A 16,582-nucleotide genomic window follows, 5' to 3' on the forward strand; every position below is an offset into this window, starting at 1 on the left:
TAAAAGGACTAGACATTAACCTCACAGAGACAGAAATACTAGAAGACTTACAAGCATTAAAAATAGACGACATACAGTTTACGAAAGTATCGCGCTTCTCGACAAGAAAGTCAAGGGAAAGTAACAGACTGCTCCCAATATACATAGTACAGGTATCCCCCAATAGCAACGTCGTGAAATTACAAAAAATAAATAGACTAAGCTACTACAAAATAACGTGGGAAAAAATAAGAAAAAATGACATTACCCAATGCCACAAATGCCAACGATTAGGCCACACAGCACAAAACTGCAACCTAATCTACCGCTGTGTAAAATGCACCGAGCCCCATGGCCCAGGCGAGTGCAAAATAAAAAAAGACGATTCAATCACAAAGGATAAAATATTCTGCGTCAACTGCAAAAGCTACGGACACCCCGCGTCATACAAAGGGTGCCCCAAAATCATAGAGCTGCGCCAAAAACTTTCAGAAAAAATTAAAAAAGACAAAGAAACAAAAATCAAACGACTAGACCAGATAAGCCGAAAATACACCCCAGAACTAAAGTTCTCGGACGCAGTGAAACAACAAGCAAGACCAAAGCAGGAAATCGAAAACCCCCCACACACAATAAACCCAAAACTAGATTCGCGGGCAAACCAAATCCCAATTACAACCGAGTTCATCCCTCAACAAATAATATTAAACGCTTTCGAAGATTTTAAAAAAAGTCTCATCCAAGCACTAAATCAACAACAAATACAACTCAACGAATTAAAAAATGCAATATCATCGCATGAAGACAGGTTCAACACCATCTTCAACTCCTTAGATATCGCAGTCGACAATTAGCCAAAACACACCAAACCAACAAACACAGCATAAAACATCCAAATTAGATTTAAAACACCTGAAAATAATTGCAATAAATGCAAACTCTCTAATCTCAAACCAAAAAAGATACAGTATGCTAACCCTAATAAACAAAGAAACCCCCGACATCGTACTCATCTCAGAAACAAAACTGAACAAAAGACACAAAGTATCCTTCAAAAACTACTCCATAATAAGACACGACAGACCAAACGCTATCCAAGGAGGAGGAACGGCAATCCTCATAAAAAACCCCCTGAAATTCAAAGAAATCCAAAACGACAAAATAACAAGTTTTAAAACCCTGGAGACGACAACCATAAAAATAAAAATAAACAAAAAGGAAAACTTACTCATCACTGCAGCCTACGCAACCTACGGAAACGAAAAAGAATTTAACGACGAATTCAATAACCTCTTCGAACTTTTACAGCTCGACAAACAAGAAAACTTCCACATAATAGCCGGCGACCTTAACGCAAAACACACAAGCTGGAAAAACCCACTAAACAATACGAGAGGAAACTTCATCAGAAACTGGCTAGACAATAAAAGCATACACTACAAAACAAACCTTTACAGCTCCGAGCTACCCTCCTACCCAAAAGGAGGCTCATACCTCGACATATGCCTAACAGATGCACGACTAAAAATCCAAAACTTACGACCAAATAACACGCTCAAAACCCTAGACTACGACAGCGACCATAAAGCCATACTCTTACAGATAAACAAAAACACATCCGACTACCTAACACTTGAAACACAAACCGAAACCCCCAAGTACAACTACAAAAAGACAAACTGGAAAAAATTCCAAAAACTACTCGATCAGAAATGCGACCTAAATATCTACAACAACGTCAACCTAACAAACAGACAAATCGACACATACATAGACGAAATCGAAAAACACATACAAAGCGCACTCCAAAAATCCGTCCCAACCTTCAAACAAAAAAACTCTTGCGATCCATACATCAACAACAAAATAAAAGAACTACAACGAGACAAAAGCTACATACTCTCCAAAATAAACAATATAAAACACAACTACTCTTACGACAAAAGAGAGGAATTAGAATACCTAAAATACCTACTACACAAAATAAAATTACAACAGAAACAAGAATTCGCAAACTCTATAAACCTCTACTGGACAAACAAAATAAAAAATATCTCCAAAAACGACTCAGCCAACATGTTCCCACAAATAAATCAAATCTTCAGACCGAAAGAACAAAACCCCAGCACTCCGCTCAAATTGCCCCCAGAGAAAGCTCCCCTCATCCAAGAAGCAGGTATAGAGATACACAACACCAGCAAAGACATCGAGAATAACTTCATAATAACTAAAACAACAGAAAAACTAGACATCATAGGCACCCACTTCTCCAAAACACACACCCAAAACGAACACATGGGCCGAGAAGAATTAAACAGAATCATCATCGCAGAAACGAACAAACTCAAAAACGAAATAGAACAAGACATAACGTTAAACAAAACAGTCTGCACGTTCTCAAACGAAAACACCTCAGACAATCCCAAACAACCAGAAACAGAAATAAATTACTTTACAAATTTTAACCAACTAAACAAAATCTTCGCCAAGCTAAATAATAAAAAATCCTCCGGCTTCGACGGCATCCCGAACATCTCACTTAAGCACCTACCGAACAAAATAAAATGGTACTACACAGTACTATTCAACAATGCGCTAAACAACGCATACTTCCCGAAAAAGTGGAAAAAAGCCAAAATAATAGCAATCACAAAAAAAAATAAAGACGGCTCATCACTCACAAACCTACGACCAATAAGTCTCCTCCCCAACATAAGCAAAGTATTTGAAGTAGTCATCAACAACCCCCTAACTACATTCTGCAAAAAAAAAAACATTATATCAGAAAACCAATTTGGCTTCCGACACAAACACTCCACACTACACGCGACAAACAAACTCACGTCAGACATCTGCTGGGCACTAAACGCAAAACAACGAGTAGCCGCCTGCTTAATAGATCTCGAAAAAGCCTTCGACACAGTCTGGATCACAGGCCTCATTTATAAATTAATAAAAAAAAACTTCCCGAGATACTTAATCAAAATAGTATGGGACATGATCACAAACAGAACATTCCTAATGACCGAGGGTTCTCATGCATCGAACAAAGAATTCAGCATAAAAAACGGACTCCAACAAGGAACTGTAAACTCCCCGCTACTCTTCAACATATACAACAGTGACATATTAAACCTGTTCGACATGAACAAATCTACCCACAAACGCTCCATAGCCTTCGCAGACGACCTAACCATCTACGTAACAGGCCGCAAAACTAAAACAATAAACACAGACCTCCAAGAACTATTCGACAAAATCAATGATTACTACCACACATGGAAACTAAGAATCAACGCAAACAAATGCGAAAGCATACTGTTCAAACCCAAAACCAGCGAAATCGGCCCAGCAGAAAGAAAACACTGCAAAAATTTCCAATTAAAAGAAAAGTCATCCGAAGAGTCAATCATACCACACAAAAACTGCGTAAAGTACCTAGGCATAAACATAGATGACAAACTAAATTACAAACAACACATAGAAACCCAACTCGCCAAGGCCAATAAAGCATTCTGGAGAGCAAAAAGACTATTTTACTCGAAACATCTCAAGAGCAATGTAAAAACATTATGCTACCAAGCTCTAATTAGACCAATTATAACATACGGTTGCCCAATCTGGTACAACATACCAGCATCGCTAATGGAGAGAATCCGCGTTTTCGAAAGAAAATGCATTAGAGCTTGCCAAAATGCGTACAGATCCGAACAGAGCGGATACAAAAAATATATAAAAAACAAAAAAATTTACGACCTAGCCAACATTCACCGCATTGACTGTCACATACTAAAACTAGCAAGAAATCATTTCGCACAAGCGTCAAAAATAAAAGAAAACAGCCTAATCTTCAACGACTTATACCCAAACGTACTATATTACAAAAATACAATGACAACAGGCTACATCCCCCCAGAAGCGTTCCTATACCTAGACGAAAAAAATTACCTCCAAGACCAAAACAATATCCCGATAATTTTCCACATAAAAAGAAAAATAGGGATAAAGACAATACTCTACGAGGAAAACTTAAACGGACTGACTGCAGACACCAGGTGGAGGTACAACATGGCCCTCCCCCAAAAAGACACTAAAGACAAACACAGAAAAAACACAAAAAAATATTGGTGGATTCCAAACCCATAAGAAAATATAAGTGAGAACTACCAATTCGACAAAAAACCATTCCTACCACCGTGTAATCTAGATGTAAGTACTGTAAATATGTAAATACTGTAATCATTGTAAATAATATAATTTAACACCCCCCTCCCCTTTCCTCTCATCTCCCTCCCCCAAAATCCCACAACGCATAAAAGTAATACACCGAGGAGTCCTGTTTTGCGGCCAAGTTTCAGGACAAAATACAACACACACAAGAATACACAAAAATCACGCACCAATGCGACTTAAACCCAAAAAAACAAAAAAATAAACGCAAAAACCGAAAATCCACGACACATATTAGACCATGGCTACGTCGTACCGACGCGTATCGGTACTTTTACCTGAACACACTATACTCAATTCATTGTTTATTGTGAATCTCAAAAATGTACAAAAAATCAAATATTGGCTAAATAAACTATTAAAAAAAAAAAAAAAAAAGTGTTTTCACAAACGCTCAGTGTGGTAAAACGATCCAGAGAAGTGAGAGTCGTCCAAGTACGAGATCGAGAATGGTCCATCATGTCATTACGGTCGGACTGATAATTCACAAAATGCAACTAGTCCTTCGAATACTAATCATAACGTAACTGATTTCCGCTCTCTTTTAACTCTTCCTTTATCAAACGTCCGATCAGAATTTTTGCTGTCAAACTGGACCCTTGACCTATTTTGACACTTAACTAAATTGTAAACAACATCAGTTATATCGAGTCCAACATTGGGAAAACCCAATATTCTAAATACACCCGAGGACGTGTGACAGACGTGATGGCCGTGTCGGAGATGAAAAGACAACGGGGCCCTCCATTGGAATTACTTGGAAAACCTCAATACTGTAGCATTTACGAAATAATCCAGACACAGTCATTCGAAACTTGAGACAATGAGCTTAGGCTCGAGGCGACAACCGTTCGCCGAGCGTAGCCACGGTCACGGGATGAACGTTCCACCTAACAGAGAAGTGCCAGTATTATGAGACACACGTTGTGTTGACAATCAAACCTCGAGCAGGAGCAATGTCGCAGCTACGCGGGTCAGCTTAGCAACGGCGGCTGCAGTTTTGTTGGTATCCCCGGCCAATATTCAACAAAACGAACGCGATCGTAAGGAGAGGAAAGTTTTCATCAGTCTTTTATTTTTGCGACCTCCTTGGAGAATTACACATCGTCTTTACGTGCAGTATATACCGAGCGTCACAGCGAACGTTACTTTGTGCTTCAAAATATATTCTCAGTTTAACAAAGAGTTAGCTCGTGGACCGTGGATTCGTCATATCGAACCTAAGGTCATTGTCATTAGCGTCTAGTTACCGCAGCCACTTGTCAATCTTGTACTATCTATGTCTGTGATAATAAACGCTATCTCGATTGTACAACAACGATGAACAACCCAGGCGAAGATACGTTACACGACCCTAACGCTAATCATAATAAGAACCCGACATATATATAATAATATTTGATAGAAAATAAGAAATAAATGGAAAATACGAAATAAAAAGTATAAGGAACAGATATTTTTCTTTCTAGCTATACTTCCAACATTAAAATATATATAGGGTGTTTGATTTCAAGAAATATATGCAAATTACTGAAACACTGCCCACTGTATGAAAAAATGTTTAAGGCAAGAAATGAATAGTTTCAAAGGAAACATAATCTGGTATAATAATTTTCTCTGTATATGGCCATGTGCAAATCATATGATGACAAAATACGTTTTTTTTTATTGAATCATATAGATTTAAATAAAGTAATTGATTCGTACCAACGTCCCCTACAAAAAGATACTAACCTATTTATGTCAAAAAGTAATTAGTTGAAGATACTTTAACTATAACAATTACGCGAAAGACACGAAAAGGTACTTTTGTTTTTACAATATCTTTGTCTTCCACATATTATATTTGACAAAAGGAACTTTGCTACTATGTCCTATACAACGATAGGTTTCTCACGCTAAAAATTGCATCCCATATGACCTGCTTCATATAAATCTATGGATGATATTCATAGCCCAGTCTTATACTTGAGATCGTCTCAAGAACAGTCTTCAGATGTCTTTTGATTTCATAACTGCGACTGAAGATTAATCTTAAGGTCGTGTCTTAAGGATTTGCTTAGTAAAGATCTTGTGAAATAAGAAAATCTCATATAACGTCAAAAGGCGCAAATAAGACCACCTTCATCCAAGTTCCCTTGATCGGGGACTTGAGGAAATCTTACTTTAAAATCGCCAATAACCGTAACCATCTTGACAAATCCAATGTTGTTAATTACACTGACTGCTGAGGAAATAGAAGCGAAAACGAATCAATGCGACGTATAGCCGGGAGCTACAGGAAAGACCAAGGCGCGTGAACAAATTGACGCGCGCTTATGGCTAACGAACAGAAAGCAGGGAATATTAGTAGCAAACTGATAACGTTCAAGTAATCGGTATATCTCGAGTGGCAAAGGTATATCATTGTGGGTGTGAGATCGCTGAGTTGGATATTAAGATTGAACAAAATGTTATATAGTAAATGACAACGTACATATTTTATAAACAGGGACGTACAATTGTTTAATGTAATGGTCGGGGGGTATCTATGTGTACTCTCTAAGTCACAAGTTAAGTAATTTCAAAGGAATATTAAACTGAGTTATTTAAGTTTCAATTCCAACGAAGCAAGAGTCTAATCCTTTTCCTTCATGCAAGCGAGAAAACGGGAATCCAAAACTAATGTAAAATAATGCCTAACATAATGCTAATGTCATGTACTATATCGTTACTGAAACTTTTATGCTTCCTGTATAGATAATTGTTTTATTACAAATATTAATAATAACTATTAATTAAATAGATATATATGTAGCAATGAGTACTATAGGTTTTATATATGAAGTATTAGATCGAACGAAATATGAAACATACACGGCATAGTACTCATTATAACATTTATAGCAAAACAATCGTCTACTCAGATTTCATTTTTTCAATTTATAAAAATATGAATTTATACAAACATCTGCACTCTACTTATCATTACTTCCACAACAACGTTCTCGCTCTAAAGTTCAGATTTTTGTATGAAACTGCGGTTAAACGTGACACCCACAGTTTTCTTGCATTCTAATAAAATAGCACTTACTATAGTCTAGCTGGTAAACAAACGTGACAAACGTGTAATCGACAAAGAATCATTTACAAGGTCGTTTCTCTATTTACCCTTTTACTACGTGCATTGTTTACGACATGAAAACGCGGCACACTTACAATTACACACTAGGACTATTATTATTCTGACTGCCAGTCATTTGGCTGATCCGTTTCCCATTCTTATCCACCATTCTCCGCTCGCCTTACACTCTCCCTCGTAAGTACTTTCTACCTGCATCGATCGTGAGTGAACCGCGCATTCATACACTAATTTCCTTCTTTCGTCCTGTCAGACTGTGTGAGAAACGAGAATGCACGTGTTTCAAATATTCATGTCTCGATGAAAAATATCCATGAGACTTGACATTAATTCAGATCTATTTTCAAAAATAATATTATAATTAGTTCTTTATTGATTATTCGACAAATTACCACGATTCTGCTTACCGTCCTCTTGTTCTAACGCAATCTAATAGGATAATAGTAAACTAATAGTAAAAGGGTAAACATAGTAACACGTTATGTACATAATAATAATATAAAACAATGATACGAATTCCTTAAAAGACATATCGGTCAATTCCATACATGGAAAAGTGCGAAATAGTAACGATCTTACAAATACTACTTTCTAAATTTAATCTGAAATTTACTATTATTTGTGTCGTATTGTTGTGTCTATTTTTATGGGTGCAATACATTTAATCAAAACGCACTAGAAACTAATACCGGTGTATTGTGTAAAGTTTGTTTCAATCAATGGTAATCGTGTTCTCCCCTTTTTTATCAGGAGGGAGGCGTCCATATTTGTGTTGGTCCGCTAGGAGGGGACCACATCCCTTGTGTTCCGTTTTCCTAGTCTTGTCGCTCGAGCTGGGGCGGCGGCGGTGCCATCCCCCCTGTTGCGCCTGGGTATCCTTTGTCGCTCCACTCTTGCTGGGTCGCGTTTCCTTTTCCTTTCTCTCTCCGCCCGCTCTTTTGCTAGCATCACTTGCTCACAGAAGGAGCGGACGGCGGTGTATTCCTGGTGCCCTCTCAACATGGCCTTCACGATCGCTTCTCGGGCTACGCTCTCGCCGATGTCGAGTTGCAAGACGCGGCGCTGGTCTGCCCATGCCGGGCATCGCTCCCACGTGTGTTGTACCGTATCCTCCTCTTCCTCGCATTGGTGACATATGGAGGTCACCTCCCGCCGGATCCGTAGTAGGTACTCACCGAACACTCCGTGACCTGTGAGCATCTGTGTCATACGGAATGTCAGCGGTACCCCGCCTTGTTCTCTCCATGTTTCCCAGTTGGGGAGCACGGCGCGAACAGCCCGGTGTTGCCGTGTAGTGTCTTCCTCGACCAGTTGAGAGCGCCATCGCTCCCATGTCTCCCGTTTGGCTTCTTCCCGTGCACTCGACGGTGGTCTGTTGTCGGGTGGTGGCGTCGTTGCGCGCCCGTCCAGGCGTGAGATCTTCCTTTTGTCGTATACCCTTCGAAGTGCGAGGGCTTGCAGCTCGAAGGGGGGGACGCGGCCAGCACGGTCGCCGTCGCGTATGACACCGTCCTGTAGCTTCTTGCTGTGCGGATGGCGGTCGTCCTTTGTAGCCTCCTTAGTAGTAGCCGGCTGCGCCGGCTCTCCATCATGTCTTCGGCCCACACTGGGGCTCCGTAGAGTACTGGGGATTTTACGACTCCCTCGTACAGTCGGCGAACGCCCACTCCCGCTCCACCCACGTTCGGCAGTAGGCCGCATAGGGCGTTGGCCGCGGCAGTCACCCTTGGGACCAGTTGTTCAATGTGCGGCTCGAAGGTCCACTGGCTGTCGATGATGAGACCCAGGTACCTCATCTGGTGTCCCACCGGCACTTCCTCTCCGTTGATATTGATGGACAGTCCGGTTGGTGGTGGTTCTCTTCGTCGCCGGTCGAAGAACCCCAGGGCTTCCGATTTGGTTGGTGACACGCTCAGTCCGAGTCTCCTGATAGCGTTCACGGTTCAAGTACACGGTCGTAAGCGGTGTTCCAGAAGATTGGGCCTAGTACTGACCCCTGCGGTACACCGCACTCGACCGGTTTCCTCGTTTCCCCATCCTTGGTGTTGTATATGATCCACCTGTCGCAGAGGTATGCCCTAATAACCCTTACGAGGTACTCCGGTATCTCGTAGTAGTTCAGGGCTTCTAAGATTCTTGCCCATGGGATGGAGTTGAAGGCGTTAGTTATGTCTAGTGAGACCGCTATCGCCACTCCTTCCTGGGAGACCATATCCTCCACCTTAGAGCATACTCGTCTCACCGCGTCCACTGTCGAGCGTCCTCGGCGGAACCCGTACTGGCTGTCGTGCCACCCAGGCTCTCGTCGCTCCATATGAGCCTCTAGACGCGCTGCAATTATCCTTTCCAGGAGCTTGCCCACCTCGTCCAGCAGGCATATCGGCCTGTATGCGGACGGCGAATCTAGCGGACGACCCTCCTTTCGTAGCAGGACCAGTCTCGCTGTTCGCCATGCCCGTGGGTACATGCCGTCCTTCAGGCATCTATCAAATAGTGTCGCAGGCGGGGAGCCATTATATTTACCGTCTCTGCCCATACTCGGCCTGGGATTCCGTCCGGGCCTGGTGCCACGTCGCGGGCTGCTGTCCTCTTCGTCGCTTCTAATAGCTCTTCCTCGGTGACATGCAGCTCCTCACTCCACTCCGTTGTCGTCGTTGCCACTTCGTCGTTATCGTTGGGTGTGGTGGAGGGGAGGGACGTTTCTGGCTGCCCTGCACTGTCGTCCTGTCTGGGGAACAAGGTCCCAACGACCTTGTCCAATAGCATCGGATCCATGTTTGTTGTTATCGGAGGAGCCGAGGTACGCAGTTTGTGCGTCACTACTTTATACGGCCGCCCCCATGGGTCAGACTCGACCGCGTCCACGAGTTCCGTCCAGGACCGCGCTTTGGCCATCTTAATCTCCCGTTGGACGGTACGTCTTGCCTCCCTGTATTTCTCGTATGTGTGGGAGATCTCTTCCTCGTCGCGAGTTTGTCTGCGACGCTGTGCCTGTGCGAATCTTCTGCGGGCTCTGTTGCAGCTCTCTCGCAACTCCGCGATCTCTGGTGTCCACCAGTAGACTCCTTTGTTCAAATGTCCACTGCTCGGGTTGGAGCGCGGCATCGAGGCATTGCACGCCGCGTTCATGTATTTACGGAGGTCTTTCGCTTCCTCGTCGATACTACTGGTTGCGCTCGTGCATTGGGCGTCCCAGCTCCAGGCCGAGACGATGGCTGCCGCCTGTAGCATCTGTTTGTTCCTCTCCTTCAGGCGCCATCTGGGTGGCGTTGGGCCGGGGTGGTTCGTTCCTCTTCGAGGGCTGTTGGTGTCCCCCCTGTCGATGGCCAGTTCCATCCTTATGTAGAGGGGATTGTTGGATTCTGACTCTGGAGTAAGAAAATTTTCTACCGCATGGAGTTTCCATGGACTTGGTTTGGCTTTTTAATTATTTCTTGGAATAACAGAGCTTCAAATTAATGATGTATCTTCTCTTGATTCATCGGTGAGTAGCGGTACTGCCTAGTATATGTTACAATTTCGTTTGTTATATAAATCGAATGGTACATTCTTCATTCGTTATACCTTACAACTTCCGCAAGTAATAATTTCCTTTATTATTCGGAATTACAATGATGTTCCAAGAGGACAACTTTGGTAGGACAAGTATCTGTAGATACAGTAATATAATCTCAATTTGACCCACCAAAATTGTATCTGTAGATACAGTAATATAATATCTGCCATAATACATTGCCGAATATTAATTGTCATTTACTATATGCATATTATTGGGCTTTTATTAAAACGTTTCGTCAGTGGCTTGCCTGGACAAACATTGAATCTTTGAAAAGTAACTAAGCAGGAACGTTTAAATCTTTCTGATTGAAACGTTATATTTATGTAAAAATAAATTCCCTCTACGATCGATAAATAGCAAATAAAAGTAATAAACAAAAAATAAAATTGTATTTGTAAATAACAATTAATCTCGTTACATTAATACACGTTGTCTTTCGACTTGTTCAAACAACAAATAATTCGTTTCCGCTTCTTATTTAAACTGTCCGAAAATTTATTCGATAATATCCAACATTACTCTCAACCAAACAAATCCTGTTTGAAATATTCTTGAATCAATAAATAATTCAAGAATATAATTGGCTTTATAGATTAAAATGAACTATTCTCTATATACAAGAATAGTATCTCGCACATCATCATGATCCAATATACTTTTCTTCCTTAGTTTCTCTTTAGTTATTGTTGTTGGAAATACTCGCAGGACATATGGAAGCAATTATCACTTGTAGTTTATGATTCGCACGGTCAATTTTTATGAAATCCATTAGGCGAATAGAGGGTGATTAAAAACTGGAAACGATAGAAGATTTCAGACATTGTAGACATTTCCCATCATCGTCTCCGCTTATTATAAGTATTTTCGATAGGATAATTGAATTTAGCTGTGAAGCTCCTGTACTGCAATACCCGGATTTTGAAAAAACATTCACATTAATAACAGACGCAAGTAACGAAGGATTAGGAGTAATACTCTCCCAAGACGGACATCCATGCTATTACATATCCCGAACCTTGAACCCTCCTGAGAAAAACTATTCCACAACCGAAAAAGAGTTATTGGCGATAGTATGGTCGATCAAAAGACTGAGACAATATTTACTTGGTAGAAAATTTAAGATTCAAAGTGATCGTCAAGCTTTGAAATGGCTAAAAAATGTTAAGGATCCCTCATCGAGACTCATGCGATGGCGTTTGAGACTCGAGGAGTATGATTATGAAATAGAATACAAAAAGGGAAGGGAAAACACAGCTGCAGATGCTCTGTCCCGACTGTATCTTATCACCAATGACAAAGTTCAATCCGATTTAGAAAACCCGAACTATTACGACGAATGTGTCGACTGGAAAACAAACATCACCCCAGCTCCAATAACTCAAAAGACTAACAGACCACACTTTAAACAAATTACAAAGACCGAATTAGGAGACTTCAACCAACAGCACTGGTTGCATCAATTAACAAAACACTTTATTAACCAGACTGGACACTTGCATATAGGGATAAATGACAATAGCTTTAGCACACTAGAAAAAATGAACATTCAACTCATGTCAAGGTTTCTAACGACTAGATTCCCTCAAATTAAATTGGTATTTGGACAAGATCCGCCGGTAGACTACGATAACGAACAAAAACAAACTATCATAATTTTACTATCAGTATTTTTTAATTTTTATATCTTTATATCTTTTATATTTCTGTATTTATGTATTCTTAAACGTTTTCTATAATTCTATATTCAAATAAAGTATTCAAGTATAAAAAGAAGGATACGAATAGGAATGGCAACGCATGCAACAGTACGTGAATGTTACGCGTGCACCAGATAACCAGGGGAGATTGTATAGGAATCGGGAGTTCGTTGGACAAAGAGAACGTTTTTTAGAACTACGTTATTTTTATGTAAACTATATACCAAAGAATTCCAAAAAAGAAATAAATAAAATCGGGTAACTGATTAGTTACCCGAAGAAAAATAGGAAAACATCTGCTAAAGGAAATGGCGCAATCAACCTGCGAACCCAAGGTTGCGACGATTGGCGTTAATAGTTGGGCGTTAACAGATTGGCGCTAACAGCATGACATAAACAATTTCAAATTGGAGTTCAACCGCTAACCGCGACGAGTCCACGGTGATTTTTACTCCTTTCTATACGCAGGCGGCACGTTACAAATAGAGATCTCACTCCGCTGGTCTGATGTTTTTAATTATATTTTTAATACAGCGCTTATCGCATTGAGAGCAGCATCATGGCCATTTGTAAGCATTCGTTGGTAAAGGCATGCAGTACATCATTTAAATCCGTCATAATAAAAAGGAGAACGCATGATTACATACATTTCGTAATAAAGATAATAAAAAGAGACTCACCATACCAACATAAGAGAAGATTTATAATGATTTACCTTACAGGAGAATAGGTTTATTTGAATAACACGAAATCCATGCACAAGGTTTTGGAGATCCAGAGACTTTGAAGACCCTAAAAAATTAAAGCAAGTTAGATGAATGCAAAAATTAAAATTTAAACGTGATCATGTTATAAGAGTATCGTATTGAATTATATATTTAATGTAAACAATTAAGTTAAAATGTTACAATATTTTGTCATTATTTGTTTGAATTTCATCAAATGCTTTTAAATAAGAAAATTTTGATAAAAACAAGTAACTTACAGAGTTAAAATAAAAAATTGTATTATCTTTATAGCGTAATTTATTGATAGGTTATAAATGAATTTATAGCCATAATATTCAGAATTTTGCAAAATATTCTCAAGATATATCTTCTTCCACTTGCTAAAACTTTCTAATGGATTGTTATCTAACATACATGATTAAAGCACACTCTTCTGTTAATCATTGATCGATCAAATTGATCCAGTTCTTAAAATCTTAACGAATTCCATAATCAATGTTTCACAATATATAGAAAAAAATAATTTTGAAGCGATCTGATCTATATAAAAAAAGAACATTCTCGAGTTTAACATTGCAATGTTGTAATATTTTTACATTTATAAAAGAAACGTTGACATATTTAAACAAAATAAACCATCAGCGCTTCATATATTTTGGATTATTAAAATATAATTTTGTTTGATACAATTCTTGGAGGGTCAAAAGTTTTTAAAATTAATCAAAGTGATGTGTATTATTGTACATTTAATAATAACAATAAGTATATATATATATATATATATATATATATATATATATATATGTCGGAGATGAAAGGACACCGGGCCCCCCCCCGTTGGAATTATTTGGAAAAGCCTCAATACTGTAGCATCTACGAAATAACCCAGACACAGTCATTCGAAACTTGAGACAATGAGCTTAGGCTCGAGGCGACAACCGGTCGCCGAGCGTAGCCACGGTCACGGGATAAACATTCCACCTAACAGAGATATAAAGTAACATAGCTTTCCTTTAAAGAATTGGCAGTACAGACACTTGACAATAAGACATTCCAACAGCCCCGCAGCTCGCCACACACAGACCCCATTCTTTGGGCCAGATGATCGCCAGATGCCGATGCATCGTTTACAGTTTATGTTCAGATAACCTGAGGAACCGTTACAAATCTTAGGACTTAGTTAACTAAAGTCCTTCAGATTGACAAACAGTCTTTATTCTATCAGCCTGTAAATCTGTCACCTATTGCGGGAAGTTATGGGAAAGCCTGATTTGGTCACGTACGACGTTGCCTGCTAGGAACTCTCTCTCTAGGGCGGCTAGCATCCTTTTCTAACCGCCAACATAGAAATTGACCAATTAACAGCAGCGCCTATTTCCCTCACCCTCCGAGTGGAGGCTTTCTTTGACGAATCCGATGATCTCGTGCCCTTAGGCACACCCCGTCATAGTTTTCCTCTGCAGCGTCGTCGCGACGGAAAGTCATTCTTTTCTGGCAATCCGATTAGCTAAGAGTCAATCAAGCGTTCCTAGTATCACGAGTAGTAAGTTGAGTCCGACTTAGACTTTGAAGCAAAGTATATTCGTTATCCCGTTGACCGTGGATTCGCTATATCGAACCTAGGGCCATTGTCATTAGCGTTCAGCTACCGCGTCCGATTGTCAATCTTGTATCAGCCATACTTGTGTAATAAACATCTGTGCGACAACCATGAACAACACTGGTGAAGACTCATTAAACGCTCCTAACGCCAACCCGACATATATATATTGTGTATATTAAAGTACAATGTGTGGAATACAATGTGAGCTGGTCCAGATCCGCACGCTAGCAGTGTTACCCAAAGACTGAAAAACCTTGAAGCCAAAACTAAAGACCAGATGTAGAGTTTTCTTAGATGTGGCGACCACTTCAACAGGTCGTAAATACATATTTCTCCTTCTTATTTATTAGAGACAACGCCATTCGAACAATCGAAGCTCCGAACCGATCTCATTCGAGCATTCACTTAACCCCGATGCAGCTCGTTCAAAAGACTGAAAACTTTCCAAAAGATGGAAATGTTAGAGAACGGAGCATCATAAACTTATTGATTAGTCACGAAGAAGGCGATAGCAACTTTGTAAACGATATCAAACAATCGTTTGATCCAGTATAAGCATACGTTACTGAAGCAACAAGCTGCAGATTGTTCAAAGCATTCCACGACGCAATGTGTTGTACACGTGTCGGACGATCGATTCCATGGAAATTGCACTTGACTGTCGAGTGCAAATTACATGATACCACTTACAAATTAGCGCGCTTAAACCGCATCGCGACATTGATACGGTGTCTACTATCGTGGAATTAAGTTAATTAGGCTATTCGGCCGAAGGTCCAATACGATCGAAAGCTAATTGCTCCAATGTAGAAGCAGCTATTTTTTCCTCCTTCTTCTAATCTTCTTGGGAGAATGAGAAAAAAAAATCGCAGCGACTTAATAAACGATATCGATTTGAGTCTTACGTTGAATTAAAGAGAGGAAGGAAGAAAGTTGTACATAGGCAGATTCAGAAAAACATTCGGACGCTTATTCCATATTATATTACAACATAAGGTATCTTTTATATTGTACGTGTCACAGAGAATATCTTTTTCATTACCGGTGTTACGAGTAGAGCATCTTCGTAGGCAAACGAAATTCTAGTTGCAAAGAGTTAAATAACAAATAAATGTCATATTTAAATCGTAGTTAAATTTCTCTGTTTATATCGCTGAAATAATTAACCTCGTGCCAACTGTATGTTTTAATTATCGTGCAATGCTAGCTACACGAGATTAATTTGATGTGCGGTATTGCAGCTTCAGATATGCTAAATAGTACTATATCATTTTGGTAAATCGTTTGGACGTAGCTTTTCAAATGAATTTAGGAGAGAATTTAGTTAACTAGATTTTACACGTTTTTATGACATTGACATCAGCCGCTACATTGAATATAGGAATACATAATAAAGATATAGTATATAAATAATAATAAAGAAGTATTAAATGTTAAATAATATATAAAATGTATAATTTAAGAGTTTGTTATAATACTCGTTGAAGCGAGCAAAAGATGGAACCAATCTGAAGAGAGAATTAAATATTTTGATACAGAATATAACAATTTGTTTTCACCTCTGTAAACTGTCGTTCGATGTGTCTTCCTTTCATTTCAATGTGCTGTAGCATAAAGTAAAGTTACTACATTATTTATCGATAACGTACAGATTAAAATCCTTAA

The 16,582-nt window shown here is 39.6% G+C and overlaps 1 protein-coding gene across 1 annotated transcript; it reads right to left on the minus strand.

Moving 5' to 3' along the window:
- Positions 1-9,805: 9,805 nt before the first annotated feature.
- LOC132915759 (uncharacterized) lies at positions 9,806-10,666 on the minus strand. The gene has a single exon (XM_060975569.1). It carries the CDS (start codon positions 10,664-10,666, stop codon positions 9,806-9,808), a length of 861 nt encoding a protein of 286 aa, XP_060831552.1.
- Between the last annotated feature and the right edge of the window lie 5,916 nt (positions 10,667-16,582).

This window comes from Bombus pascuorum, unplaced genomic scaffold, assembly GCF_905332965.1.
Source record: "Bombus pascuorum unplaced genomic scaffold, iyBomPasc1.1, whole genome shotgun sequence".
NCBI lineage: Eukaryota > Metazoa > Arthropoda > Insecta > Hymenoptera > Apidae > Bombus > Bombus pascuorum.